The 27,466-nt window shown below is 66.7% G+C and overlaps 2 protein-coding genes across 3 annotated transcripts; one reads left to right on the forward strand and one right to left on the reverse strand.

Moving 5' to 3' along the window:
• Positions 1–3,153: 3,153 nt before the first annotated feature.
• Positions 3,154–22,112, reverse strand: HK2 (hexokinase 2). Its single transcript, XM_064497721.1, has 18 exons — positions 21,911–22,112; positions 16,499–16,661; positions 13,227–13,375; positions 13,004–13,123; positions 12,129–12,224; positions 11,873–11,972; positions 11,204–11,387; positions 10,286–10,441; positions 9,887–10,120; positions 8,427–8,731; positions 7,781–7,929; positions 6,882–7,001; positions 6,433–6,528; positions 5,833–5,932; positions 5,454–5,637; positions 4,919–5,074; positions 4,409–4,642; positions 3,154–3,424 (listed from the first exon to the last, which is right to left on the reverse strand). The coding sequence occupies exons 1-18, from the start codon at positions 21,971–21,973 to the stop codon at positions 3,280–3,282; spliced, it is 2,754 nt and encodes a 917-aa protein (XP_064353791.1). The 5' UTR covers positions 21,974–22,112; the 3' UTR covers positions 3,154–3,279.
• Positions 19,474–27,400, forward strand: FIGLA (folliculogenesis specific bHLH transcription factor). 2 transcript variants are annotated; one of them, XM_064497723.1, is made up of 4 exons: positions 19,474–19,752; positions 26,162–26,314; positions 26,705–26,842; positions 26,977–27,400. In XM_064497723.1, the coding sequence occupies exons 1-4, from the start codon at positions 19,561–19,563 to the stop codon at positions 26,995–26,997; spliced, it is 504 nt and encodes a 167-aa protein (XP_064353793.1). In that variant the 5' UTR covers positions 19,474–19,560; the 3' UTR covers positions 26,998–27,400. The 2 variants fall into 2 exon arrangements, with proteins under 2 accessions (XP_064353793.1, XP_025978136.1); XM_026122351.2 differs by lacking the exon at positions 19,474–19,752 and adding an exon at positions 24,042–25,973.
• The last annotated feature ends 66 nt before the right edge of the window (positions 27,401–27,466 follow it).

The following is a 27,466-nucleotide window of genomic DNA, read 5'->3' on the forward strand; positions in this document are numbered from 1 at the left end:
GCCTATATATATATATAATTGCAGTCAATTACTAAAAATAAATATTGTAAACACTGAATTACAGAACATCAGATGAAACTAGTCACTCATTTCTGCTAGCAGCCGAACAGTCTTTGGCTTTATTTAACTCCCCCTGCCCCACATGGAGCCAGCGTCCCCATTAAGATGCAATTTCTGTGTTTGAGGCCAGCGCGACTCCCGCTGCTTTCCTTCACCACCAGCGGCATGGGGACTGGTGGCTTCTGGCTGGGCATCACTCCTGCCTCCACTCACCTCCCACCCACGGGCTCTTTTCATCCTCTCCTCTCTCTCCAATAGCCCCAGCACATCGTGATTGCCTGATAAGAGATGGTGCAGCACAGAGGCATCAGGCTACACCAGACCAAATCCCCTCTAGGTTTGCAATCTGTGGGCTGCTGCCTGGCATGAGCTTGGTGCAGCCCAGGTGCTCTCAGGCTTTGGGTTACCGGAGATGTTTCACTTCGTACGTGGCCTTGGACTCCAAAAAGGGTAGAAGCAAGTTTGTCTTGCCAGGCCCCAGATTTTGTTGCTTGTAAAAAACACAGTAACAATAAAACCCCGTCCAAAGTACCGCGGGAGAACAATTGCTCAGGAGGAAAGGTCGCCCTCTCGGGCGCGCTTCTCCCCCAGCCTGCTGCCTGCGCGGCCCGCGGGCACCCCAGCGCAACACCAGCCATGCGGAGAAAATGCATCTTAATGGCACGACTAAGCAAAACAAAAGCCAGCCTACATCCACAAAGCAGCACTTCTTACCGGAGGAAGGAGACAGACTGATGGGCAAGGCAGACATCAGTCTCTCGTCTTCCTCTCTCTCTATATATATAGATTTGTGCTTCCCTTCATATCAATATTCATAATTTGACCTTCCCTTCTTCATTTAAACACATTCACATAACATCCCGTGGCAACATTTGGGTTGGAGGTTAGAGGCCCCCCCCCTTAGGCTACAACCAGACCGCACAGCAAACACCTCTGGCGCTCGTCCTCGCTGCCAGACCAAAAAAAGGAGCAGAAACTTCTCAGCGTGTTTGATTAAAAGCTTTCCCTACAGCCACGGCCGGGGCACGTCCGCAGTCACAGGGTAATGCGGGCGCCTCGTAATGCTTCAAGTATTGCTATTTCAGTGGGAACGTTTCAGACGCCGGTTTATCCGGGGTCAAAGCAAGGCAGCAGCACGAGGCAGGGCTGGAAGGCAGCGGCTCACCCCGCGAGTCGAGGCCACCGCCGCCAGCCACAGCCCGCGACGCGCTGCCGAGCCAGGGACAGGGCAGCAGGGCGTCCCCGCGCCGCCCGGCCTCGCTGAGCGGGACCGACTGGCCGCGGCGTCGTCCCCCCGCAGAGACCCCGGCTCGAACGCTTTGCTGAACCGCAGCCTGCACCGGCTGCAGATGCAGAGCTGCCCCCAGCTCCCCAGCTGCAGGCGCGTAAAATCATCCCGCTCTACGGACAGAAGCGCTACGTATCGCAAAAGGGGCCCAGCTGCGTAATGCCTTAGCTTAGAGTTTAAAAATACAGCTCCTAACGCAACCTTCTGCACAGCGAAGCAGGCAAAAAAACATTTCTGTTCGAGTTTTCACGCAGGCAAAACGCTGGTCTTGCCACGAGAGAATCACACACCACTGCTTGGTATCAGATTAGAGGATTTCTATAGCATCTTTAAAAAATATATATTTAAAATCTTCTAAAACCTCCACTAAACCTGGTTTCTTACACCATTGCTGTACACAGTCAGGTCTCATTTGCTATAATTGTTTTGAGGCTTATAAAAAAATAAGCATTTAAAATGCCCAAAGAGTAATTTTGCTTTAAAATTGTGCTACTGAACTTGACCCCCCCCCAACACAGAAGAGAGACTTTTGGTAATGAAGTTTCTCCAAGCAGTATAAAAATATACATAAGAACTACACAAAACCTCTGTCCTCCAAACCGAAGGGCTGTTGTGGGATTTTTTGTTTGTTTGTTTATACAGCGCTCTCGTTTCGTTATCTTGCACTAAATATTTGCAGGAGCAGCTCCACCCGCAGCCGCATGCGCCTGCTCGGGCGGGCGGCAGAGTTTGGGGCGGCCGCAGCTTCCTCCACGGGCAAAATGAAGCCCGGCTTCGCCCCGCGGCCCCGTGCGCCTGCAGAGCTCCGCGACGCCGGGCTGGCACCGAGGTGACAGCGGCTACCGCGGCTAACGCCATTTCCATCTCCTTCGGGTGACAAAGTCGGAAAGCCTGAACTTCTCCTGCAACTGTCTCCTTGGGAATTTGGGTCTCTTTCTCCAGTCTACGCCCCCAAAAAAATTAAATTAAAAAAAACACAGCAAGAAAAAAGAAAACAAGTACTCTACACCACTCTTAAACGACAAAGTTAAAGACAAAGTCAAGACTAAGCGCTAACCCCCCCCCAGACTATGTACATAAAAAGACACACGACCTCTTGAAACGTAAATACACAGTGTACAGACGCAGACGTCACCGAAGGGGCTGAAGACGGAGCTATTTCACAGCCAAAAAGCAAACCGGGCCCGGCCGGGACGCGGGGCGGGGGGACCCGACGGCGCTTAGGGCAGGGCGCGAGGCCGGGAAGTGGGATCGGACCCCGAGTGCCCCGTTACTTCCAGGCACGTGCTCTGCTGGAGCCGAAGCGGAGCCGCGGGCTGGGACCCGGCGGCTGCTCTAACGCGGCTCCCCGCCCGGCACAGAGAAGCCGGTAGCTCTCGGCGCCGGCGCCCGACGCTTTACGTTACCACGACTTTCGTGGAAGTCACACAGCCGTGACCAGGGCAAAAGACTAACGGAGGACGCGACGACTCTAACGTACAGAAACAGGTACTGGTTACGGTAAAGTGACACTGCAGTAGCTTAGTTATTCTAGCGTTACCCTCGCGGCTGCCAGGGAAGGGCGGGCGCTGGGAGCTACGGGGAGGAGAGCCGCTGTTCGAGGAAGGCTGCAAGCGAAGCAGGTCCCGCTCGGACGGGAGATGCAGGGACCCAGCCAGAAGACACTGGGCGCCTTACTGGACCCACGGGTTTGTGGCAGGCAGGCAAACTGCTGAGACAACGCTTTGCGGGACGCACACGGCATCGCCAGTCCCACCGGTGGTATCTCGAGGGAACTAGGAAAGCTAAGGGTCTGCTTGCAAGGGGGTTGCGTGCGTGCGTGTGTGCGTGCGTGCGTGCGTGTGTGTGTACGGCGGGAGGGGGAGAGGGAACGGGAGGGGGGACGTCCCCCGCTTTGCTGGGACCCAGCTCTTCGGCAAACCTCCTTCCTTCTACCGCTGGCCGGCCTCCCGGATGCGGCAGGCCACCGCCGTGATGAGCGCTGCGCCCTTGCCGCTGCCGTCTTCCGACTGCAGGAAGGTCACTTCGCACTTGGGGGACAGCTGCTTCACCGTCTCGTGCATCACAGTGGAGAAGCTGCAGGAAACAGAGAGGGACAGCAGAGGAGCTGCTGTAAGTCATCTGCGGTCGCAGGGAATGAACCGCTCAGCCCCTGCCCGCGTGGCTGCCTTCTCCGGACTCCCAACCGCTGCTACGGACGCGGAGGAACGAGGCCAGCAGCAGAGCAGGACCCCTTCCAGGGAGGGCTGCAACGTAAGCCCAACCGCGCGTTAGACATCAGAGCCCACGTCTCCGTCCTTCGGCCAGGTCCACGGCTGTCCCGGCGGGCACCCCTTCTCCTTCCAGCCAGGACCGCATCTGGCACCCGCTGCACATGCACCAGCTGGAGTGTGGCAGGGTCCTGAGAGCACTAACGAGCTTTAATGGCCCTGAGCGGCCTCACCTGGGGCCTCCACCCACCTCCCCTCTGCCCGGGGGCCCAGGGCTCCCATTTAAGCTCAGCCCTCGGCCTTCTGTCTCCGTCTGAGCTACGTTGTCACATAAATACCAGTCTCTAGTGCGCTTGTACCTAGCCATGGACCTTGCTGATCCAGACCCTGGCCTTCAGGCTGACTTTCTGGCTTGGCTTCAGACCCGCCTCATCGCCGAGGACCTGCCTGGCCATCGCCACGCCTGCTCCTGGCCCCTGGAGGGACTTCCCAGCTTGACCTCGGACCAGCCTCATCGCCACTATTTGCCTGATGATCCGGGCTCTTGACTGAACCTCACCACCGGCTCTGCCCTGCTCACGTCACCCCGGGGGGTGGGACAGGCGCTGCCTGGTGACACCCCCGCCCTGCTGGCTCCCTCTTGGCTCCCAGCTACCTGCTCCTCAGGGAGCAGCCAGCCCGCATGGCATCCTGGCCAAGCCCAGCTCAGTGAGCTTCTGGCACCGATAGTCCTGAAGAGCCTAAGGGCCCTCCTGTCCTCTCCGACCGCCCCAGCCTGCCTGGGGTGAGCGCGTCGCCCCGGTCCCCTTGGGGACAGCCCCGGCCGCCCGCGCGCAGGCGAGCGACTCACTGCGGGTGCAGCTTGTAGAGCGTGCCGTCCACGCCGACCGTGACCTTGAGGAAGTCCAGCCCGCGGTTCTCCCGGATCTTGTCCACCACGGCCGCCATGCCGGCCCCGCAGAGCTGGGCTGCCCGCCGGGCCACCACGGCGCACACCTCCTTCACGATGATGCTGTCGTCGCAGGTGCTCTCCAGGCCGAGGTGCTGCAGGATGGAGCGCACCTGCAGCAGGGCCAGGCGGTCGCTGGGGAGGAGGCGAGGCGGAGGCAGCGTTAGCAGACGGGGCAACTCGGGCTTTTGGCTTCCCCTTTCCTATCGATGCCCCGCAGAGCCCGGGGACTCATGGCTCGGAGAACACCGGGACCGCTGTGATTTTGCTGTCTTCCTCTGCACCACCCTGGCTCCAGAAGGAGCTGAGCACCTGCGACTTCTCCCACAAGCCCTGGGACACGTTCCCCACGCTGTCTCTCTGCTCTGGTCTGCAGCAGCAAGGCCAGAATCGGTGCCTGTTTGAGCTCACCTCTCTATCTGGGACAGGAACTTGGTCTCAAAGATCCCCCTGGTCTTCAGCCTCTCCGAGATGCGTCCCCGGAAGAGCAGCCCTCGCTTGGTAAAATCGATCAGGATGTTTCGGACAATCTCCCCCAGGTACATCCCACTGATCATCTTCTCGAACCTGAAGAGGAGAGGACAGGGCTGAACGTGGGGGCGGGAAGGGACACAGCAGCGCGTGGCATCCAGGAGATCTGGATTCGGATCCCGGCTCGGCCAGACACCTCCCTGGTGAACCTCAGCAGACCCTGCAAGGCTGGACGCCCCGGGGAAGTACGGCAGCGTGGTCCCCCCCGTGCAGGCAGGCAGCAGGGCAGGGAGGAAAGGTGGGAATTGGTGCAGTGCAGGGCTAGACTGCCCTGCTGACACGATGGTCCACCCGGAGGTTGGCGGGGAGCTCCGAGCTGCTCCCAGGCACCCAGCCCCATCTCTGCTCACATCAGAGGCCGGGGGGGGGTTCCCGCGGCGGAGCCCCTTCCCAGCCCCGCGGAGCCACCACGCACCTTTGCTTCCCGGGGTTGAGGGACAGCTCATCCACCGCCAGGTCAAACTCCGTCCACACGTTGTCCAAACACCCGTTGTCGCCGAACGCCCCCCACTCCATGTTGACGCACATCCTGCCCTCCTCCCCTTCCACCAGCTCCACGTTCCTCATCTCCTCCATGTAGCAGGCGTTGCTGCCTGTGCCTGCCGAGAGAGAAGCGTCTCTCAGCAGCGGACTCGGAGGAGCCGCCGGCGAGCGGTTATCTCGCGTCCTGGACAGCCAGAAGCCCCCTCCCAAAGGAGGAGGCGCTGGAAACGGCAGGACGGCCCTGCGCCGGTGGATTTGTGCCCACAGACGGCATGGGCGGGGGAACTCTGTAAGAAAGCTTCACTTCTCACCGACTATCAGCCCAACTTCGCAATACGGATCCTCGTACCCGCAGGTCATCATGGTGCCGACTGTGTCGTTCACCACCGCGACCACGTCCAGGTCGAACTCCTGCGGAGGGAGGGGTTTCACGTGTTACTGCCGGAAGGCAGCCTGCTACGTCGCTGTCCCGCCGGTGATGGCAAAGGAGCTGGGTGTGGGCGTTGCCCAGGGGCTACCACAGCCCCGTGCATCTTTAGGTGGATGCTACAAGGGTCGCTCGCACCTCAGGCCCCTCCGGCAAGGTAGGAACGGGCACGCCGGAACGCCCTGCCAGAAGCAGCCCTCCCAGCGGGAGCTTGCTGCGGTCTGCACCAAGGAAGAGGGCCCTGGTGTCCCCCCGACTCACAGGAGGGACAAGTCTGCTCCAGCCCTGGACAGGGGCAGGCTCTGAGCTCCAGGGTCTGAATATGCAACCTCTAGCGATGACTAAGGGCGGCTGTTTAAACGCAGATACTCATTAACCCTGCGCTCAGCCCATTAATTTGCTTTTACAGGGCAATTAAAGTTCCCAAAGAGCTGGGATGTGGCAGCAAGCAGCCAGCTTCTCTCTCAGCTCCATGGACGTTCACCTCTCTCCTGTGAATTGCCTCCTTCAGCAGACTGACCACATCTTCTCCTTCACAGCCGCTCGCCTTGAAGCCCTTCGTCCACTTCAGAAGAATCCCCTATGGAGGGAGAAACCTGCGGTAAGTCGCCTGGGCGGCCGGGCAGGAGGGACAGCCCCCACATCTCCACCAGCTTCTGGTGGGCGCTGCCAGGCACGCGGAGGTCAGGTCCTCGCGCGTGCAGATGCCTCGACCGGGCCCTCCCCGGAGCCTGGAGATCTGCGTTTGCTTTGACGCAGTGACGGGGGCTTTGCAGAAGCACTGGTAGCCCCAAGCTCTCACCTTCCCCCCCCGTCGGAGCTCTGTCTGATCTGCCATTAACTCGGGTACCTGGGCTCTCCAGGGCCCTTGGGCTTTTCAGCCGGCCCTGGGTACTGGGCGCGCGTGACGTGAGCCGCGTGGGCTGGGCTCACCTCGTCCAGGTTGGTCTGCTGGCAAGGGAAGGAGAAGGTGAACCCGAGGGGGAGCGACACGCCCTTCATTCCCATGTACTCCAGGAAGTCGGAGATGCAGTGGACGATGTGGTCGAAGAGCTGGGCACACAAAGCCGGAGGAGGCAGTTAGTCACCCGATTGGGTTTCAGCCTGCTTGATGCCCTGGGGACAGCGATCCATTCCCCAGCCACCGGGGCTCTGAACGGACCGGGATGCCGCCCAGCTGCACCGGGTGAGGTGAGCAGACCCCGGACAGCTGCCTTCTGTCTCTGCCCCGCTAACCGTGTGCTGATCTCACCGTGGTATCTCCATCTTGCAGGCCCCGCGCTGCACCCAGAAGCGACGGAGGGGTGACGGCTTCACCCGGGCCATCCTTCACGAGGCAGCCCCGGAGCCCACCTGCCTCGACTCCTGCTAGAGGAACTCCTGTTCCCCCAGCACCGCCTCAAGTGCTTTGCAGAACTGCTTCGGTCTGCGAATGGGGCTCTGGAGGGGTCTCCGAGCACCCCGTTGTGGCTTCCCCGTCTGGGAAACGGGGCTGATGTGCATCTGCCCTTGGGGAGAGCGTGGGATTCGGGGAGGCTCAATGAAGTCTGGAATAACAGTCCCTAACCTAAAACCAGTTTTGCACTTACTAAAGCACACCTCAAATTCCAGTGCTGTACACAGAACATCTCTGAGGGCTTTGCAGAGGCAGGAGAGCAACAGCGTCCTCCGCACTCCTGATTTTGTACCATGAAAACCCAAGCAAGGCAAAACCAGCTCCCAGGGCCCATGGTAGGGCCGGCACTGGCCCTCTGGGGCGCCTCTGCTTGCCGCTTCTGCAGCCCCCCGGGAAAGATGCTTTTCCCCTCTGGTCTCCAGCTGCTCATCCTTACCTCCTCGCCAGTCCCCTGCATGATCTCCAACGGGATGGAGTAGATCTTGTTGTGCATCTCCACGCCGCGCCTCATCCCGTTCCGCACACGGACCAGCAGCACGCGGAAATTCGTCCCTCCCAGGTCCAGGGCCAGGAAATCTCCTTTCTCTGAAACCCAAGAGAGTCGTTGAGCGAGATCCCGACCAGGGGCCTCGTGAGTGCGGCCCAAAGGCTGGTCCGAACCTGCCCCCTTCCTGGGAGAGCCAGAAACCCAAGAGGTGGCTGAGAAGGGGGATGAGTAGGCGGAGAAGAAAAGGCAGGAAGGCAACGCAGAGGTTGGCTCCGGCCGCAGGGAGACACCGGGGTGTTACGCCACGGGGAGCGGACACCGGAGCCATGAGACAGAACCGGGAGCACAGCCCAAGGCAACGGTGAGAAACCTGCAGCAGCGACAGCAAGGGCTGGCGTTAAGCCCAGTGCACGGAGCGTCCTGGAGCCTCAGCTGCGTTCCCCAGGGCCGTACCAGGCGGTGAGGAACCCCGCGTCCCCCACACCGCAGGGAGGGGACTGACCACGGCCAAGGTCCCAGCCCTTCCCCAGGGGCAGAGGTGCCGGGAGCCGAGACGCCGGGTCCCGCCCCGCGCACCAGGCTCGCGCTGCCTCACCTGTCCCGTCTGGAGTCGAGCACACGTAGGTGGGCAGCATTTTCACCGTGGCCTCTGCGTGCGTCTCCTTGCCCAGCCCCTTCTCCATCTCCAGCCGCATCCTCTGCTTCACCTCCAGGAGCTGCTCGCGGCTCAGTCTGAGGGCCTCCAAAGTCTCCTGCCGCGCCTTGTGCTGGGCGGCCAGTCGGTAGGCCACGGCCGTCACCATAGCCGCCCCCTTGCCGCTCCCGTCCTCCGACCGCACGAAGCGGATGTCGCAGTCGGGCAGCAGCTTCCGCACCGTCTTGTGGAGGCGCCGGGCGAAGCTGCGCGGGGAGGAAGAGGAGGACGTGAGCGTGAGCGGTGGGACACGAGCGTCCGGGGGTAGAAATCACTCTGGGATCCAAACGGGGGAGGAAGAGGAGGGCGTGAGCGTGAGCGGTGGGACACGAGCGTCCGGGGGTAGAAATCACTCTGGGATCCAAACGGGGGAGGAAGAGGAGGACGTGAGGGTGCCGCCCCGGGACACGAGCGTCCGGGGGTAGAAATCACTCTGGGATCCAAACGGGGGAGGAAGAGGAGGGCGTGAGGGTGCCGCCCCGTGACACGAGCGTCCAGGGGTAGAAATCACTCTGGGATCCAAACGGGGGAGGAAGAGGAGGGCGTGAGCGTGCGCGGTGGGACACGAGCGTCCGGGGGTAGAAATCACTCTGGGATCCAAACGGGGGAGGAAGAGGAGGGCGTGAGCGTGCGCCCCGGGACACGAGCGTCCGGGGGTAGAAATCACTCTGGGATCCAAACGGGGGAGGAAGAGGAGGACGTGAGCGTGCGCCCCGGGACACGAGCGTCCGGGGGTAGAAATCACTCTGGGATCCAAATGGGGGAGGAAGAGGAGGACGTGAGCGTGCGCCCCGGGACACGAGCGTCCGGGGGTAGAAATCACTCTGGGATCCAAACGGGGGAGGAAGAGGAGGGCGTGAGCGTGAGCGGTGGGACACGAGCGTCCGGGGGTAGAAATCACTCTGGGATCCAAACGGGGGAGGAAGAGGAGGACGTGAGCGTGAGCGGTGGGACACGAGCGTCCGGGGGTAGAAATCACTCTGGGATCCAAACGGGGGAGGAAGAGGAGGGCGTGAGCGTGCGCCCCGGGACACGAGCGTCCGGGGGTAGAAATCACTCTGGGATCCAAACGGGGGAGGAAGAGGAGGGCGTGAGCGTGAGCGGTGGGACACGAGCGTCCGGGGGTAGAAATCACTCTGGGATCCAAACGGGGGAGGAAGAGGAGGACGTGAGCGTGCGCCCCGGGACACGAGCGTCCGGGGGTAGAAATCACTCTGGGATGCAAACGGAGGGGCCCCGAGGGATGGCGGGAGACGCGCGGCTCCTGCCAAGCGCACGTTCCCCGCTGGCAGGGCCAGAGCTGCACGCTGTGTCTCAGCCCCCCCCGCTCCCCTGGGCCCTGCGCAGGCGCGTGGCCTTACTGCGGGTGCTTCTTGTAGACGGAGCCGTCCACCCCGACGGTGGACCGCAGCCGGTCCCCGCCCTTGCTCTCCTTGATGCGCTGCAGCACGGCGGCCAGGGTGGCCCCGCACAGGCTGGCCGAGCGCGTGGAGACGATCTGGCAGATGCGGTGGGTGGCCACGCAGTCCTCGTGAGACGGCTCCAAGCCCAGCTTGGTGAGGATCTCGTGGGCTTTTTGCAGCCCTTCCTTGTCCCTGCAGATCAAAGAACAAAAGGGATGTGTGCTTGGCAGTACCGTTTTTGTGATCCGAAGTGTTTCTTTTTGCCCAGCGGATAGCTCCGTGATGGGCCCTGTTCCAGCAGCACAACCATCAGGAGCCGGGCTGAGACCCCCCGAAAAACATCTAGATCCTACTCACTTCTCAATAGTGGAGACGTATCTGGTCTCGAAGTGGCCAGTAGTGAGCAGATCCGGTGTGAGCCTCCCGCCGAACAAGAGCCCTTCCTTAGCCATCTTCACCAGGATGAGTCTGACCAGCTCTCCCATGTACATGCCACTGATCATCTTCTCAAACCTGCCAAGGTCAGCACGAGACGCACTCGCTTGGCCGCGGGTTCACTGTGCACTAGCTGCCCATGGCAGGGGCAGGTTTCTACTGCATAAGTGTGCAAAAACCAGATTGTTCTCCCAAAAGAGGGCAGATGCTTGCACCATCTCCAGGAGTCAGTCAAGTCAATGACATGACCGTACCCCTGCAAGAACAGAGCTCCCCATGGCCAGGTCTACGTTAAAAACCCTTTGCCATAGTGACAGAGCGGCCTTCCAGGCACAGATACAACCTAGCTGCTCTTTTTCCGGAGTAGCTTATTCTGTCCCATCACCAAGACAGCAAAGCCATGTTGAGGTGGCATTTACAGCTACCTGAGGGGGGTCTTTCAGCTTAGAGACCTGCCCCCAAAGCCACCCGTGCTGCCAGAAGCCAGCCATGAAGGCACCCACACCACGTAGGAAGGGGGGAGTCTGTAGGACTCGGATGCGAACATTAGGTGGTGGTGTTTGCTTGCGGATTATTTCATGGGAAGGGGAAAGGAAGGGAGACGAACGCATTATCCAGGCAAGGGGCTCCCGAGGGAGCAGGTGTTGGGAGGTTCAGCTGGAGGCACCAGCCCAAACTGGTGGTGCAGGCCCTATTTGTGCTGGTATAGCCGGCGTCCTGGAGGACACTGTGACCTAGTTAACTGGAACGACCTCTTCAGTCCCACTAGCGCCAGCACGATGGGAGGACAGAAAAGGCAGAGCAAACCCGAGTCTGAGCTGAAGCCAGGAATGTGCTTACAGTTGTTTGCCAGGGTTGAGCGAGCCCATGTCTATCTCGTGGTCAAACTCGGTCCTGATGTCGTTCAGCACGCCGTCGTCGCCGAAGGCCCCCCACTCCATGTTGATGCACATCCGCCCTTCGTCCCCCTCCACCAGGTCGATGTGTCTCATCTCCTCCATGTAGCAGGCGTTGGAACCGGTACCTGCGCCGAGCACAGCGGCTCCGTCACTTCGGGCAGGTGAGAAAGGAGGCTGCGTTTCCCTCTTTCTCCGTAATTAGCAATAGCCAAATGCAACGCACACAACAACGTGGCAGCCGATTTGAGCCTCTGCCTCGCACCACGGTACGAAGCATTTTGCGGCGTGTTTGAGCTGACGATACGAGTTTCCTCCGATGGCCCTTCGGAGACGAAACCCTTCAAACTAGGGAACTGCTTTTAGATAAAACCCACTGCAGCGAGTTAAAACTCTTTTGCTAAGTAAATGCGTAGTCCCAGGCCTGAGCTTCTGCTTGGCTCAGACTGAGAAAAAGCAGACCTCAGAAAATGCTATTTAAAGCTACAACCACCTTTCTGCTCTACGGACCCTGAGGCCTGCCAGAAACCTGATCTCCTTCGGGAGCGCACAAACAGCGCTGCCAGTCAAAGCGGACCCGGATCTGCCCTCGCCCAGCCCTGCGGCAGCTCACCGACGATGAGGCCGACTTCGCAGTGGTGGTCGTCGTAGCCGCAGGTCATCATGGTGCCGACCGTGTCGTTCACCACCGCGACGATGTCTATGTCAAAGTCCTGAAACGGTGCAGAGGGGAGCAAGCGAGTCAGTGCGGTCAGAGCCACGGGAGCCATCCCCGCTCCGATGGGGCAGCCACGGCGCGGAGATGGGCGCGCTGCGTCCCCGGGTGCCCTCCCGTCGCCTCGGCAGGCGACGGCCAGAGAAGCTCTTACCCCGCGCTTCTTGATGGACTTGCGCAGCAGGGAGACCACGTCTTTCCCCTCCACGCCGCTGCATTTGAACCCCTTCGTCCACGTTACGAGGATGCTCTGCGGGGAGACGGCGAGGAGCGCTCAGAGCGCCCGCCAAGCATGCGTCTCGAGGGCTCCCCGCTGCCGGCCACCCGGCCGCCTCCGCTGCGAGGCTGGGGCTGCGCGGCCCCGGCACGCGGTTACGGCAGCGGGGAGTCCCGTGCGGAGCTCGGCCGAAGCTTCCGGCTGCAGGACTCGAATTGGAAATCTCGGAGCAAAACCCTGGAAAGACGATGTGTCCGGGTGCCTCAAGTATCCGCCCCGGCTTACGGACGGGGAAACTGAGGCACGGAGACAAGTGACCTGGACAAGGTCCCCCGGGGGCAGATGCCTCCTCCCCCGGCTTTTTAACAGCCCTGGCCGCCGCGGCAAGGAAGGCGGCCGTCATCTTCCTCACGGCTTCCGCCGAACGCGGGAGCGCGACTGGCCGCGTCCCCGGGGCGAGCTGCTGCCGCGGCGCTTCTGCGCGGCGGGGACGTGCCGGGCCGCCCGAGCGGCATGGAGGCTGGCGAGCCGGGGCGAGGAAGGCCACCGCCTCCGCGAGGCCACGTGTCCCCGCCGGGCTCTGCCGCCCGAGCCGCCTCGTCCGCGGCGGAGACGCTGAGCGGAGCCGACAGCCCACCGAGCGCGGCCCCGCTGGCAGGAGCAGCCGCTTCCCAGGGAGGCATCCCCGCGGCAAGCTCAGCATCGCCTCCTCGTCCTCCCGCCGGCCTGCAGCCCCCGGACCGAGCTCCCCCCCCCCCCCCAACGCCACCCGAACCGCCAGCTCGGCGCCCGGCGCGGGGACCGGCACCCACCTCGTCCAGCTTGCTCTGGCGGCACGGGAAGGAGAAGGTGAACCCCAGGGGCAGCTTCTTGTCCTTGATGCTCAGCTTGTCCAGGAAGTTGGCCAGGCACTCGGCGATGTGGTCGAAGAGCTGCAAGACGCCCGGTGCCGCTACAGCCCCGCGGCGCGGCGCTTGCCCCGCGCGGAGGAAGAGCGGCGAGGAGGAGGGGAGCGGGGAGCGCGGCCGGACCCACCTGCACGCCGCTGCCCCGCATGAGCTCCTCGGGGATGGCGTAGATCTGGTTCTCCATCTCCACCTTCTGCAGCCCGTTGTCGGACACCCGCACTCGCAGCACGCGGAAGTTGGTGCCGCCCAGGTCCAGGGCCAAGAAGTCCCCGTCCTCTGCGGAAGGCAGCGCAGGGACGGCGGTTGGGCTAAGCGGGCCCCTCGCCGTGGCGTCCGTGCGCGCGCGGGACCGCCCTGGGCCTGTGCACCGGGCCAGCACCAAGCAGCTGCCCCACGCGTCCCCGGGAAGGTCCAGCTCGGCCCCCGGGGAGGAGGCAAGGCGGTGGCCGTGTCCTCTGCCCCCCGAGCTGCTGGAGCGCGCTGGTGAAGCACGACATCTTCCTTTCTGCTGAGGGCATCTGGCTCAACTTTTGGTACGGAAAGAAGCGTTTAGGCACCTCCCTGGACTCTGTCATGCCTCTGGAAGAGACGGGCCGCTTCTGCGGACCTTCCCTTCCCGCCCGGCGTGGGCAGGCGTCCCGTGTCACGGCCCAGGAATCCCGCACATTCCTGCCGGGTGACTTCACCCTGCGCCGGGAGCTGGGCTGCTCCAGGAGGGAGCAGAAGGAGGGGGAATCGGACGGACCTCCGTGGACACGGGGAGCAGGGCAGAGGGGGAGCAATCGGACAGACCTCCGTGGACACGGGGAGCAGAAGGAGGGGGAATCGGACAGACCTCCGTGGACACGGGGAGCAGGAGGGGGAATCGGACAGACCTCCGTGGACACGGGGAGCACCGAGGCGAACCCCGGCTGCCCAGGCCACCTCCAAGCCCTCCCGGCTGAGCCCACCAGCTTCAGGGCCCTGGGGTTGTTTTAATTTTACCCAGCACCGGGGCAGCCCATTGATGAGTTTGGGCTCGGCTGCGACCCGGGACGTGGGGAAAGCACGTCCGTGGCCGGGGAGCGGCCCGGGGCAGAGCCCTCTCTCCGCCGTGCGTGACGGCTGAATGCCCCCGACGTGCTGCGCTGGCGCCCGGGGCCGCGTCGAGCCCGGCAGCGCCGGTACAAAGGGGCCGCGGCCGGAACAAAACGGGGCGGTTTATTAGTATTCAGCGGACGGCGGGCCAGGCAGCGTCTGCAGTGACTTCAGCTGAGAAGGCAGCTCCCGGCCAAGTCCGCGGGGCCCCCGGGAAGAGCAGCGGCTGCGGCGCTCGCGCTGCCGTTCAGCAGGGGCTGGGGCGGGCTCGCCCGCTCTCCGGCGCAACACAAACACGCCCTGCACGGGCCATTACCCCAGAGCCGCCGAGCGCTGGAAACCGGGCGCCGAGCGGGGAGCGCGGCCGCCCGCCCTCCCGCAGCAGCAGCCGCCGTGGCGCGGCTCCGAGCGAGGCCGCGTATCCCAGAGACCCTGATGGCCCTGACAGCGCCGGGCTGGGCCGGGACGCGGGAGCTGCCGGCTGCGGCCGTGCCGGGGCCTGGGGCTGCTGCAGAGAGCTGGAGCTGGGGTGCAGAGAAGCCGTAGGGGCAGCGTAAGGACGGCTTGGCACGGCTCCCCGCTCCGCCGCCGAGACCTCAACAGCCACTTCGATAGCGTCCGTCCACGGACGTATCGACCTGCAATCCGCCTGCAGAAGCCAGCGAAACGCCGCTGGGCAGCCCCGGAGAGGGGCACGTGCGTGGGCTGCCGTGGAGGGGCGGACCCCCGCGCCGCTCGGCTCTGCGGGTGGAAGAGGAAGCAAGAGCTCTGCCGGGAAATCACGAGACCGAAGCACGGCCACGCCATGAGCGGGATCTGCGAGCGGCACGTCCGGCTCCCGCCTTAGATTTGGGCTCCCTGGGGGCAGCTGATAAGCGCTGGGCCCTGGTGCTGAGCTCACAAGCCAAACAGAAAGGGCAAACACTCGGAGTCGAGGGCCGCTTGTGCCGGGCAGAGCACCTCGAGGGGCGTCCGAGTCCCCCGCCGGCGCCGGTGCCCGCTGGAAAAAAGCCCCTGCGTGGGGGCACCGCGCGCGGGACCTGCCTCTGCCCGGCTGCGCCCAGCAGCATCACGCCCACGGTCACGGCCGGGGACGCTGGGATTCGGTAACCCGGCTCCTTCCCAGGTTTCCTTCCCCGAAACCCCGTTTGCAGGAGCCGTCGGGAGCGGGGCAGGGGCTGGGGTGCCGCGGGCCCGTTTCCCGGCAGCACGAGGGCAGCGCCGGAGCCGGCAGCGGGTTTGGGCCGGAATCGGGGCCGGCGAACAGCAGCTCCCACCACCGCCTTTGGAAAACCCCCGGGGGGGTTCACTGCTCTCAGGGGCTTTAAATTCCTGCCCGAGGGGGGCTGCGCACATGGCTCCAAGGAGTGATGCCTTATTTAAAGCCTCTCAAGGCCACGGGCACCGCGGGCTGGTTTTCCCACAGGAGCAGCTGGGATCTGGGCTTTGCTCCCGTCGCGGGGCAGCAGCCGAGAGCGGCGCAGGGCAGGGGTTTCGCCAAGGACCGGCGGGCAAAAAAGCACCTTTGCAACTCCCAGGGCTCGGACCGCCTAATTCCCGCGGGATCTGCTGCCGGAGACGCTCGGCCGGGGCTTTCGCCGCCCGCCCGCCCGCCCCGAGCCGCCGCAGCCGTGACCTTGCGCTTATGTAAGCGGCTCGCGGGGAGCGGCGGCCCGCGCACGAGGCCGAGCATCTGCCGGCCTAATCCCCGGGCGGAGGCGGCTGGCGGGAGCCGCGGCGGCAGGGAGGGAGGCGGGGAGGGCGCCAGCCCCGGCGGGGATAACTCGCCCCCGGGAAGGGGCTGCTGGAAAGCGCCGGCCCCCTTTTGCAAAACGCTTCCCCTGCTCCGTGGCCCCGCGCCGGCCGCGGGGAGAAATCCCGGCCGCGGAGGAGGCTGCGGCGATGGGGGAGGCGCCGGGGCCGGGCGCTCTCCCGGCTCAGCTCCGGCCTCGCCGCTCCCTCACTTTGGCTGCGCTTGTTCACGCGCCCCGGGGCACAACCCGGGCTCGTCCCTGTAATTAAAATAGTCTCAACTATGTCCCTAGATCTGCATCTCGGGGCCGGGCAGGCAGCCAGCGCGGCGGAGGGCAGCGGACGGGGGCCGGCGGCAGAGCAGCAGCCGGGGCTGCATGGACGTTTTTTGGCTTTTTGAGCCAGCTTTTGGGTAAGCTGTAGCACAAACCCGCCCGCCCGAGCAGGGGGGTCCCGCCGGCCCGGTGCCAAAGGGTGACGAAACTCCAGGGGTTCGTGAGGACCCTCGCGGAGGTGCCACCGCCGCCTCCCCGGCTCCGCCGCGACGGAGCGCGTCCCGCCGCGCCGTACCTGTCCCGTCCGGCGTGGACCTCACGAAGGTGGGCAGCATCTTCACCGAGGCGGTGGGGTTGGTGTCCGCCCCGAGACCCTTCTCCATCTCCTTGCGGAAGCGCTGGGCCACGTCCTGGAGGGTCTCCTCGGACAGGCGCATGTGGTAGAGGTACTTGTCGACCTGCGAGGGGCGGAGGGGGCGGAGGGTCGGGGTGCGGCCACGACGCGTGCGGCTGCTGGGCCGAGAGCTCCCCGGCGCTCCGGCATCGCGGCACGAGCGGCCGCCACGGCTCGGAGAGGGGAGAAAGGCCCCCGCTCCCGGGCACCGCCCGCACGCCGAGGCTGGAGCGACGCCGCTTCCCCGCGAGACGCGGGGGACAACTCCTCCCCGCGGCATCCCCGCACGCGGCTGCCCCGAGCCGGGAGCGTTTCCAAACGGGGCAGGGAAGGAAACGGGGAGGCGGACGCGCGGCCGGCTCCCGCGCTGTGCCCCGTTTCAATTAACTTCACTTAAAATTAATTAAAGGGCAGCTGCGAGCCCTGCGAAGCGGGAGGAAACCCCACCCAGCTGGCTCACCTGTCTGCAGGCACGTAACACGGGGTCACCCGAAATCCGCGTGAGTCTCGCTTTTTAATAGCGCTGCCCTAACGTCGGAAACGGGCGTTTGGCGGCTGCTAATAGCCGTCGGGCTGAGCCGTGACCTCGCTCACGGCCGTCGGGACGCCGGGCCGGGGGGGAGCAGGCCTCGGCGCAGGGCCTCGTCCGCCTGCTTTTCGGGCCCCGGCGCGGTTCGGCGCGCTCGGGAGCCGAAGCCCCAGCCCGAGCGGTTTCCCTCGCCGCAGCGAGGTCGGAGGGTGCAAACGCACGGGGGGAGCACGTCTTAGCCAAAACGGGTTATTTCTTCCCCGGGGAGCTGCATCCTCGCCCGGCTGAGGGGGAACCTTCTCCCCACCTCCTCCCGGGCGGTTCCTGGCCGAGACGCGACCCGCCGCCCCGAAGCACGAGGCGGGAGCAGCCGGCGCGGGCCGGGCGCCTTGTTTGCCGGAGCCGCCCTGCCCGGCGCGGCAGGAAGGCAAACAGCACCCGCTCGGCCGCCTGTTTGCTTTCGCTCGCCGGAGGCGGCCGCCCACACGGCGAGGCACGGTCGCGGCCCGGCGACGGCACCCGCGGCCCCGGCTCGCCTCCGCCCCGCCGCCCGGCTGGACGCGGGCCTGCATCCCGGCGCGGGCCCCTCCATCCCGCGGGAGCGCTTCCAGGGCCCGCGTGCAGCAAACGCCGCGGCCGTCTCGGGGCAGGGAGACCCCCCGCGCGTGCCCTGCCACCCCCGTGCCGGGGACCTCGGAGCTCTGGCCTCCTCCCTCCGGCAGCCCGTGCTGGGCGCCCTCCCGCTGCCCCCGCGCCGGGAATAAGCAGCCGCCCCGGAGGCAGGGTGACCTTCTCCTAATGCCGCAAAGCCCTTTAAAACCGGGATCATCTCCCCGGCCCGGGCAGGTCAGCGCGTCCGCCCGCCGCGGCGCGAGCCCGGCACCGTGCCGCCCCGAGGCTCCGGGGACGGCCGCGCCGCTCAAAGCGATAGAGTCGCCAGGTTGGGATGGGGAACGGGGCGTCGCGGCTGCCGCGGGAGAGCTGCAGAGCTGCGCAGCGCTGCCCCGAGGACGTCTCCCCCGAAGGGCGGGAGCGGGAGGGACAAGCGCAAGGCGCGGGTGCTGCGCGTGCCCGGGGCCGAGGAGGGCCACGGACAGGGGCGGATCCTCCCGGCTGCTCCAAGCCCTGCTGCACCCGGGCTGGGGGCACCCGGAGGAGACCGGCGTCCCCTTCCCGAGGGACGCAGGCCCTGCGGGAGAGCGGGCCCCGCCGCCGGGCGGCTGCAGCCGGTTTGATGCAATATCTGGTCTGCGCGAAAGCGGGGTGAATTGCTCCGTCCTCGAGGCCGGCTCCCCCGCCGCGGGCGCGGGCTGCCGGGCGCAGGGGAAGCGCCGCCGCCGGGCAAGGTCCACAGCGCCGCGGGAGCCAGCTTTCGCCACCCGAGGAAGGAGGAAAAGCCCGAGTTTCAGACCGAGCGCCGGATAACGCTTGACCTGCCGGGGAGCAGGGGGGGGAACGAGGGCAGCAGCCAGGCACCAGCCCCGGGATGCAGCTGCACGACGCTCTTCTGCCCAAAGAGTCTCGTGAAGCCCCCGGGCCCTGGAGACCCTCAAGGTTTGACGGTGCAAACACATAAGCACGTGAACGACCTCATCTACGCTCAGTGCCACCGCTCAGGTGCGAAAAAGAGTTAATTCCTCGGCTCCCGCGTCTGCAAAACCGCTCCCATCCGCGCAGCCACTCGCGCCGGCGAAAAGGTCCCCCGCAGCGACGGTGCCGCTGAATCAGCCGCGCCGCCCGCGTGGGCTACGTGCGCGGGGCCACGGCCGGCGGTGCGGGAGCGGCGGGCGCCGAGGCCTTTCCGCCCGCCACCCCCTGCCCCGTGCCGCCGCGGCGTGGCTCCGCGCGCCCTGAATTACGGCGCGGTGACCAGCAGCGCGCGAACGGCTTCCGGCGAGGCACCACCGCTTCCTGCGCCACGGCCGCCGCCGCGGGAAGGGCACAGGGCCGCGGGCGCGTGCTCCGCCGGGAGTCGGCCGCCGTCCGGCGCCGGGGTCGCGTTCGGCTTCCCAGAGCCGCGTCCGGGGCAGGGCCGAGCGCGGAGCAGGCGTTTCGAGCCGGCGGCGTTTGGGCCGGGGCACCGCGCTCGGCAGCGCCGCGGCAGAGCGCAAGGCTGCGAGAGGCGGGCGGGTTTCTGGGGCCGATTCGTGGCCGGGTTCCGGGGCCGATTTGCTTCCTTTTTGGCAGCAGAGCGTCCCAGCTCGCTGCGCGTGAGAAAAAGAGATGGGCTCAAGCTGTGAAGCTTGGAGCCGGCTTTGGCACCGCCATCTGCAGCGCTTGAGCCCTGCTGAACCGCAAGAGCACGTGTCCGAGCCTCCCCTAGGGTAACCGCCTCCGGAAAGGATGTTTCTGGCTGAAATCACTTCCCAGTTTTTCCTTAAAAAAGCCCCCTTTTTTTTCCCGCTGACTTTTTCCCCTGCTCCCGGCGGCGGGGATGCGGCGGCAGCCCGGAGCGGAGGCGCTCGCGTTTCCCGGCTGGGACCGCGGCTCTGGGCCGGGCCCCCCCGGCCCCCGGGAGCTGCCGCCCCCGGCCGAAACGCAGCCGCGCGTGACCCCGCGGCGGGGCCCGGCCTCTGCTGACACACGGCCCGCGTCACCGGGGCGAGCGGAGCCGCGCCGAGCCGGCGTGAGTCAGGCGCTTTCCTGCTCGGCCGGTTCCCGGCAGCGCGGCCGGCGGCGGCGGCGGGGGGCCGCCGGGGCCAAGCGGGGCTCGGGAGGAGCCGGGGGTCCCCGCACCCGCTGCCGCTGCCCGAGGCCGGCGGCCGGCCGGGAAGACCGGTGGGAGAGGGCCAACGCGTCGTGTTTTCCCACGTCTCCACGACAAACGCTGTCGGGCCGCGGAGGCGGCAGGAGCGGCGGGCGGCCACCGCCGAGGGCCCGCCGAGCCGCCCAGCGCCTCGAAAGCAGAAGCGGGGCCCGAGCGCCGGGCCTCTCCCGCCGCGCCTTGCACAAGCCCTTCCGCCGCGCTGCCCTTGCGCAACGCCGGCCGCTCGCCGCCAAGAAGCCGAGCCTGCGTTTCCCGCCCATCAGCCGCACTCACGAGTCACAGCGACTCGGTTTTTTATTTTTTCTTTCGCTCTTTGTCTTTCCCCTTTTGTTTTACTTCCTATCTGTGGCAGCCAGCGGCCGCTGCCAGCGTGGCAAGGCTTCCTCGTCGCGGGGACGCAGCGGGCCGGGCGGCACCTGGTCGCGGCGGCGGCACCCTCCGCTTCTGCTTTCCCCGCGGGGACGTTGCGCGGCGGCCGCGAGCCCCGGTGGGGACGGGGTGCCGCCGGCCTCGTGACCCGCCGCAGGTGGGTCCCGCCACGCGCCCGGGCTCCCGAGCGGCGTCCGACCCGCCGGCGCTACCGCGGGGCCCGCAGCGGGGCTTTGCCCTCCGCAGAATCTCCCAGCTGGCCCTTTCCCAGCGATCGCCGATTGAGCTATTGTGGGGAGATTAATGGCCTGCCCGGCGCGGACAAAGCGCGGATGCTTGCCGCTCGGCACGTAAGGACACGAGCGCTCGCATTTTTCCAGTGCCTGAAATCTAAGCGCTGGATCACGGGTGAAAGGCAGCCAGCGCGTCCCAACGGGATGTTTTCCACTGCCTGCTCATGCTTTCGACCCGAGAGCAGCTGGAACGCACAGATAAGGAAAGAAACGGCACCGAGACGCTTTTTGCGGCAGCGGGTGCTGCGGAGAGCCGGCGGCGGCGGCGGCAGCGGGGCGGGGGGACGCGGCGATGCCCTGGGCTCTGCCCCCCTCCGGCTCCCCGAGTTTGGCTCCGTCCCTCGGCCCGTCCCGGGCTCCCCGCGCTCGCGGGGCTGCGGTGGGGACGGACGGACGGACGGACGGACGGGCGCGGTGGTGGCCAAGGAGGCCGGAGGCACCGCCGCCGTGACCCGGGATAACCCGGGATAACCCGGGATAACCGGGATGAGCCGGGACGAGCCGCCCGGGGAGGACGCAGCGCCGCCCGCCGCCACCGGGGCCCTGCGCGGCCGCCGCCACCGGGGCTGGGCCCCTCACCGCGGCCTCCCGGCGGCGGCGGATGCTGCGCGGCGGAGCCACGTGCGGGGAGCGCACGGACCCCCCGCGCCGCCCCCCCCCCCCGCCCGCCCGCGCGGCCGGCACGTACCGCACGGGGCCGCGCAGCGCCGCCGCGGCCCCCCCGCCGCCCTCCCGGCCTTCTCCCGGCCCGCCTCCCCCCTCCTGCCTTTCCCCCTGCTCCTACTTTTCCCCCCTTTTCCTACTTTTTTCCCTCCTTTCCTCCTTTCTTCCCTCTTCCCTCCTTTTCCCTCCTTCCCTCTCTTTCCTCCCCTGCCTCTCCCTCTCCTCTTTCTCCCCCTTTCCTCCTTCCCCCTCTTTTCCCCTCTTTCTCTTCCCCCTTTCTCTTCCCCCTTCCCTCCCTTCCCCCTTCCCTCCTTTCCCCCCTTTCTTCTCTTTTCTCCCCTTTCCTCTTTCTCCCTCTCCTCTGTTTCCCCCTTTCCTCCTTTTCCCCCTTTCTCTTTTTCTTTCTTTTTCGTTCTCTTTTCCGTTCTCTTTTCCGTTCTCTTTTCCCCCTTTCCTCCCCTTTCCTTTCCCCCCTTTCCTATTTTTCCCCATCCTCCTTTTTCTATCCCTTTCCTCTTTTTTCCTCCTTCCTCATTTCTTCCCTCCTTTCCTCTTTTCCCCCCCTTTACCTCTTTTCCCCCCGTTCCTCCTTTCTCCCCCCTTTTCCCCCTTTTCCTCTTTCTTCTCCCCTTCCCCTCCGTTTTCCTCCTCTCCCCTCTTTTCTCCCCCCCCCGCCGGTCCCTCCGTCCCACCTTCTGCGCCTGGTCATGGCTGAGCTCGGTGAAGAAGTAGGCGAGCAGGTGGGAGGCGATCATGGTGCGCGGCGGCGGCGGGGCGCGGAGCGGAGGGCGGCGGAGGGCGGCGGAGCGGAGGCGGCCCCGGAGCAGCGCCGCGGTCCTCGCCCGCGACAATGTGGCTCATTGAGGAGGTTCCCCGGCCCCCGTGACGCGCCGCCGCGCCCGCCGCCCATTGGCCGCGCCGCGAGGGTGTGTGGCCCGCGCCGCCCCCCCATTGGGCCGCGCCGCGCGGGGGCGCCCGCGTGCGGGGCCGCGGCCGCGTGCCGGGGGGGTGTGCACGGGGGTGTGCGCCTGTGCGCGTGCGAGCGCGGCTGTGCGCGTGCGTGTGCCTGTGCGCGTGCCCGGGGTGCACGCGTGTGCGTGTGCAAGCGCTGTGTGCACACTCGTGTGCACTGCTGTGCCCACGTGCGGGGGCTGCTCTGGGCGTGTGCCTGCGGGAGGGGGCAGAGGCGTGTGTGTGCGTGTGTGTGCGTGTGCACGTGTGTGTGTGTGTGTGTGTGTGCGTGTGCACGTGTGTGTGTGTGTGCATGCGTGTGTGCACGCACCCACAGCGTCATGGCGCAAGGAGCCCACCCGTGGGCCCATCACCCGCCCGTCGGGCCTCCGCGGCCGCCTCGGCGCTCCCGGAAGAGCCGGGCCCCGCAGCCCCGCGGCGACGCTTCCCCAGCCGCTCCCTGCCGCCGGGACCGGCCGCCGAGGAGGTTGAGCCCCGCGCCGCTGCGCCTGGCGGCGGTTATTCCCGAGGGGCCGTTTGCATCACTTTTCCAAGGAATTGCAGCTGCATTTCCGCGGAAGGAGGCAGGGAGAGGCCACCGCAGCACGCAGAGCGGCCCGAGCCGGCCAGGCCCGCTGCCTCCCGCCAGGCCGCTCGCCTTTTCCCGGGAAATGCGGGGTTCGTCCAGGCCCGGTGCCGGCGGACGACTCCGCTTAATCCTTCCCGCGTGACTCCGCCGCGGCTCGCCCTCTCCGCCGGCTTCGGCTAAGCACCCAAAGCCGCCGCGGTCACGGCAACATTAAAGCGTCATTCCGCCTAAAAATAACCGGGCGCATCCGTCCGCCTGCCCGGCGGCCCGCGGAGGCAGGGCCGGGGTTGCAGCATGCGGCCCCCCCGCTCCGGCCGCCCGGCGGGCTGCTCAGCGCCGCAGAGCCGGGCTATTTTCGGTGGGCGCGTTGGCCCCGGGCGACCCCGTTTTCCAGGGAAGGTGCTGGCGGGGCCCGGGCCGGGCGGCTGCAAATAGCGCTTTCCTCGAAAGGGGGGTTTTTAGCAGGGTTTTCATCCCGTTGCGCTGAGGTTAGACGTGCGGGTTTCTTGGAGCGGTCGCTCGCAGCTGCCCCGGCCCCGGCAGCCCTCGGCCGCGGGGGAGCAGCCGGCCGCAGCGTCGCTCGGGGGAAAGACGGAGCCCGGCGTCTTCGGCGGGCAAAATCGGGGTGGGAATAGGAATAAATCGCGCCGGGACCCCCATCCCGGCCGGGAGCCGCGCGCCCTTACCTGGCCGCCCGCCGCCATCGCCGCCGAGCGCCCGCCGTGCCGGCGCGGGGCCAGGTGCCGCCGCGCTTTATCGCCTCGGAGCCGGGGCCGGGGCCGCGCCGGAGGCCATTGGCTGGCGGCGGCGGGGATGAGCGCCGGATTTCAGCCGGCCGGGATTTAATCCCGGCGCTGGGGGATGAGCGCGAGGAGCGGCGCTCGGGGGGGGGGGGGGACGGCGCTGCGCGGGGGCGAAGGGCTGGCGGGGGGCGGCGACACGGGGCCCTGCTCCGCTCTTGGCCCTGCATCGGTTTGGTGCGAAAAATGGGCAAAAGGATGGAAGAAAAAGGGGGAGGGATGGGGGGTGATGGGGAACCGGGGCCGGAGGAAGGTGACGATGGGGAAACGGGGCCGGAGGAGGGTGACGATGGGGAACTGGGGCCAAAGGAAGATGACGATGGGGAAACGGGGCCGGAGGAAGATGATGATGGGGAACCAGGGCTGGAGGAAGGCAGCGATGGGGAGATGGGGTCGGAGGAAGGTGGCAATGGGGAAATGGGGCTGGAGGAGGGCAGCGATGGGGAAAAGGGGCTGGAGGAAGATGATTATGGAGAAATGGGGTCAGAGGAGGGTGACGATGGGGAAATGGGGCCAGAGGAAGATGACGATGGGGAAACGGGGCCGGAGGAGGGCGGCGATGGGGAACCAGGACCATGCGAGGGCAGCGATGGGGAACCGGGTCCAGCCCAGCCCCAGTGGACGGGGAGGGCTGGAAGGGCCAGGCCGGGCAGGAGGTCGAGGCGGGCGATTTCCAGCCCAGGGCCTCGTCAGGGAGGCAGGAGCCAAGCGGCGCTTCCTGGCGCGGTGCCCGCTCCGGGGCCGGCTCCCAGCAGGAAACGTGGCAGGGGACACGGGGCTGCGCAGGGCTGGGTGGCTCTGCCATGGGTGCTGCTCTGCGGGGGGGTCCCCAGGGGCGTGCAGCGGGCCCTCCAAAGCATTAATTACGAGGGGTTTGTGCCTCCGCGATGCAGATAGCGAGGCCGAGCTGGTCACGACAGCAACACCTCGGCTCCGGGGCTCTGCAGCGCGACCGTCCCCGGGGCACAGCCCGGCGCGGCAATCTCGCTCGCACCTCCCGTCGCTGCAGGTGGGGCCCACGGTGCCGGGCCGGGCGAGCTCGCGATAATCCCCTGCCAGCAGCTGCCGGGCTCGGGACACGCTCGCGTTACCGCCCTGGCACTGGGCGCCCAGCCTGACCTTCCCGGCAGCCGCCCCGCCGCCGTCATCACGAGCCTCCGGGTCGTTTTCCAGGCTCGTGACCGGCGCCAGGGCGAGGCCGGAGCAGCAGCCGCTGCCCGTCACGGCACGGGGCTGCAACGCGGGGGCTCGGGGCACCGCAGCCCCCGGGATCCCTAAACACCGTCTCAGCCGCGGCGCTTGCGTAGGGGCTTCTAAAACCCCGGGCGCGGGCTGCACCGCCGGCGGCCGCCCCAGGCGGGACCCCCGGGCGCCTCCGCCCCGGCCGCCTCCGGCTCCCGGCTCTTCCCGGCCGCCGTTCCCGGTTCCCGGCAGGCAGCCAGAAAGCCCCCCCTGTTCCCGGCCCCGGCGGCGAGGGGACACTGCCATCTACCGAAAGGCGCCGGGCTGCTCCGGGCACCGCTGACGCCGCGGGTCCCCGCGCCCGGGATGCTCCGCGCGGCGGCAGGCCCGGGTGCCGCGGGAATATCTGGGAATATCTGGCTTTTCCCGCACGGCCGATGCTCCAGTCCTGCTCGCAGGCCCCGTTTCATGGGATGCCCCGGCACCGCGGGGGCTGCGGCAGCACTGGGGGCTGCGGGCGTTGGGGCCCTGGCGCCCGCCGCGGCCCGTCCCAGGGCACCTTTGCCCAATTTACCCGATATGCCGGATTTCCCGGACATTTATCCCCCCCGGCCTTTGGGGGGAAGGATGGGGGATGCGGGCGGACACGGGGAGAAAGGCAGCGACATGTAGCGTCACCGGCCCCACCGTCGGCAGGGCACCAGCCCGGCTCCTGCCCCGGGGAAATGCCCCAAACCGGGGGGCCCTGGCGTCCCCCAGAGCCCGACCCGGGGCGCACGGGGCCGCCGCAACCGCGGTGAGGGGCCTGCGCTGCCCACGCGCCCCGGCTCTGCAGGACGCCAGGGCCCCCCCCCCCCAGTTGGGCCCAGCTGGCCCCGCTCGTTAGCCGCCAGCCCCGCTCGTTAGGCTCGTTAGCCGCCGGCCCAGCTGCCCCCACTTGCCCTAACGGCCACAAAAGGGGCGTCTGGGGGCCGGTTCCCCAGCTGGGCTGCTGCCGCGGGGGCTGTCGGTGCCCCCCGTGCCGGCATGGCGGGCGGCCGCCCCGGCACCCTGCAGCCCACGCCGGCGCCCGAGGTGCTGGGCGAGGTGCTGAGCGCCCGCCTGGGCCCGCTGCCCCGCGCCGCCGCCATCGCCCGCCTGCGGAAGCAGCCGTCGGGGCGCTACGAGGCGCCCGGGGACCCGGCGGAGGTGCTGGAGCGGCGGCGGGCCGCCAACGCCAAGGAGCGCCAGCGGGTGCGGGGACCCATCCCGCCCCATCCCGTGCAGGGGACGGGGCACACGCAGCCGTGGGGACGGTGCCCGGGGCCCATAAACCCCATCTGGCGCCGGGCGCAGGTGGCACGGCCGTAAACCGCCGCCCTGATTAACTCCGCCGGGATTTTCCTGGTTTTCTTTTTTTTTTCCTTCCCCCTTCCCGGCAGATCAAAAACCTGAACAGCGGCTTCTCGCGGCTCAAGGCGCTGGTGCCGCTGATCCCCCGCGACCGCAAGCCCAGCAAGGTGGACACGCTGAAGGCGGCCGCCGAGTACATCCGCCTGCTGCGCTGCGTCCTGGAGGAGACGGGCGGCCTCGAGGTGCGGCAGCTCCCGGTCCCGACGCCCCGACGCCGCCGAGCGCTTCAAACCCTTAAATTCCTTGTTCTGGAGGAAAAGCTCAGCTTTGCCCAGGGCTCTGCCTGGTTTTAGCAGCCCGGAGGTGCCGCTTCCCTCTTAGCGGGGAGAGGTGGGAACAGGGGTAGCTCTCGCCTCCCGCCCCGGCGGGTGGGTTTTGCTTTATTTTTGTGTTTCTGCGGCTGCCTGGGAGAAATCGGGGCAATTTTGAGTATCTTCTTCCCGCCTTGGAGACAGGGAAGGGGACGGGGATCGGCCTGCCCAAGGCTGCCCCTCTGCAAGGGGGGAGGCAGGTCGTGGTGCCGCAGCCGCTCATCGCTCCTACCTCTTTTTCCCCCCCTTCTCCTTACGCAGAGCCTGGAGGACGCTGCTGAGCGGGACCCTGCCGTGCCCTGGCCCGCGGCTGCCGGCGGCAGCACCCAGGGGCCCGGGCAGCAGGGCTGGCCGTGGGGCACCGCCGCGCCGGGGCGGCCGCCGGAGAGCGGGAGGCTGGTAAGCGCTGGCGTCCCCGTGCCGCGGCTCTGCCCTTGGGGCCCCACGTGAACGGGCGCTGTTTCAAGCTGCAGCTAATTCCCCAGGGTCTTCCCGCTGCTGTGAGGGAGCTGAACTATTCGTTTATTTTTAAGGTGTTTCAAGCGAATCCCTGAAGAGGCAGGATGCCCTGCGCGGCCGGGAGCGGGGCTGCAGCGGGGCCCGGGCCGAGTGCGGGCGCTGATTTTCCCGCGGCTCCCGGCGAAGCCGAGCGGATGAATCCCGGCTGCGTGCGCCCGCGGGCTCGTGCCCGGTCTCGAGGCGAGGTGCACGCAGGATCCGTCCCACCCGGCCGCGGGACGCCGGCTCTGTAATTGCTCTGTCCAAATGTAATTAGTACTGGGGGGATTCTGCCAGGTAGCCAGGCTTGTTTAAGACTGCTCCCGTTAATGATCCCGTAATGCCCCCCGCTCCGGGACGGCGGGAGCTCACGCTCGCGCCCGCCTCCCTCCCCGAGTGCTGCTGCGGGGAGACGGAGCTGCTGCTCCCCAAGAATAAACTGCCCCCGGTTCAAGGAAATACTGGGCTCCTGTGGTCTGTGCTGGGGGCGGGGGGGGGCTGCAGGATCCGGCCCCTGTTTGGGGA

This window comes from Dromaius novaehollandiae, chromosome 26 (genome assembly GCF_036370855.1).
Source record: "Dromaius novaehollandiae isolate bDroNov1 chromosome 26, bDroNov1.hap1, whole genome shotgun sequence".
In the NCBI taxonomy this organism is placed as follows: Eukaryota; Metazoa; Chordata; class Aves; order Casuariiformes; family Dromaiidae; genus Dromaius; species Dromaius novaehollandiae.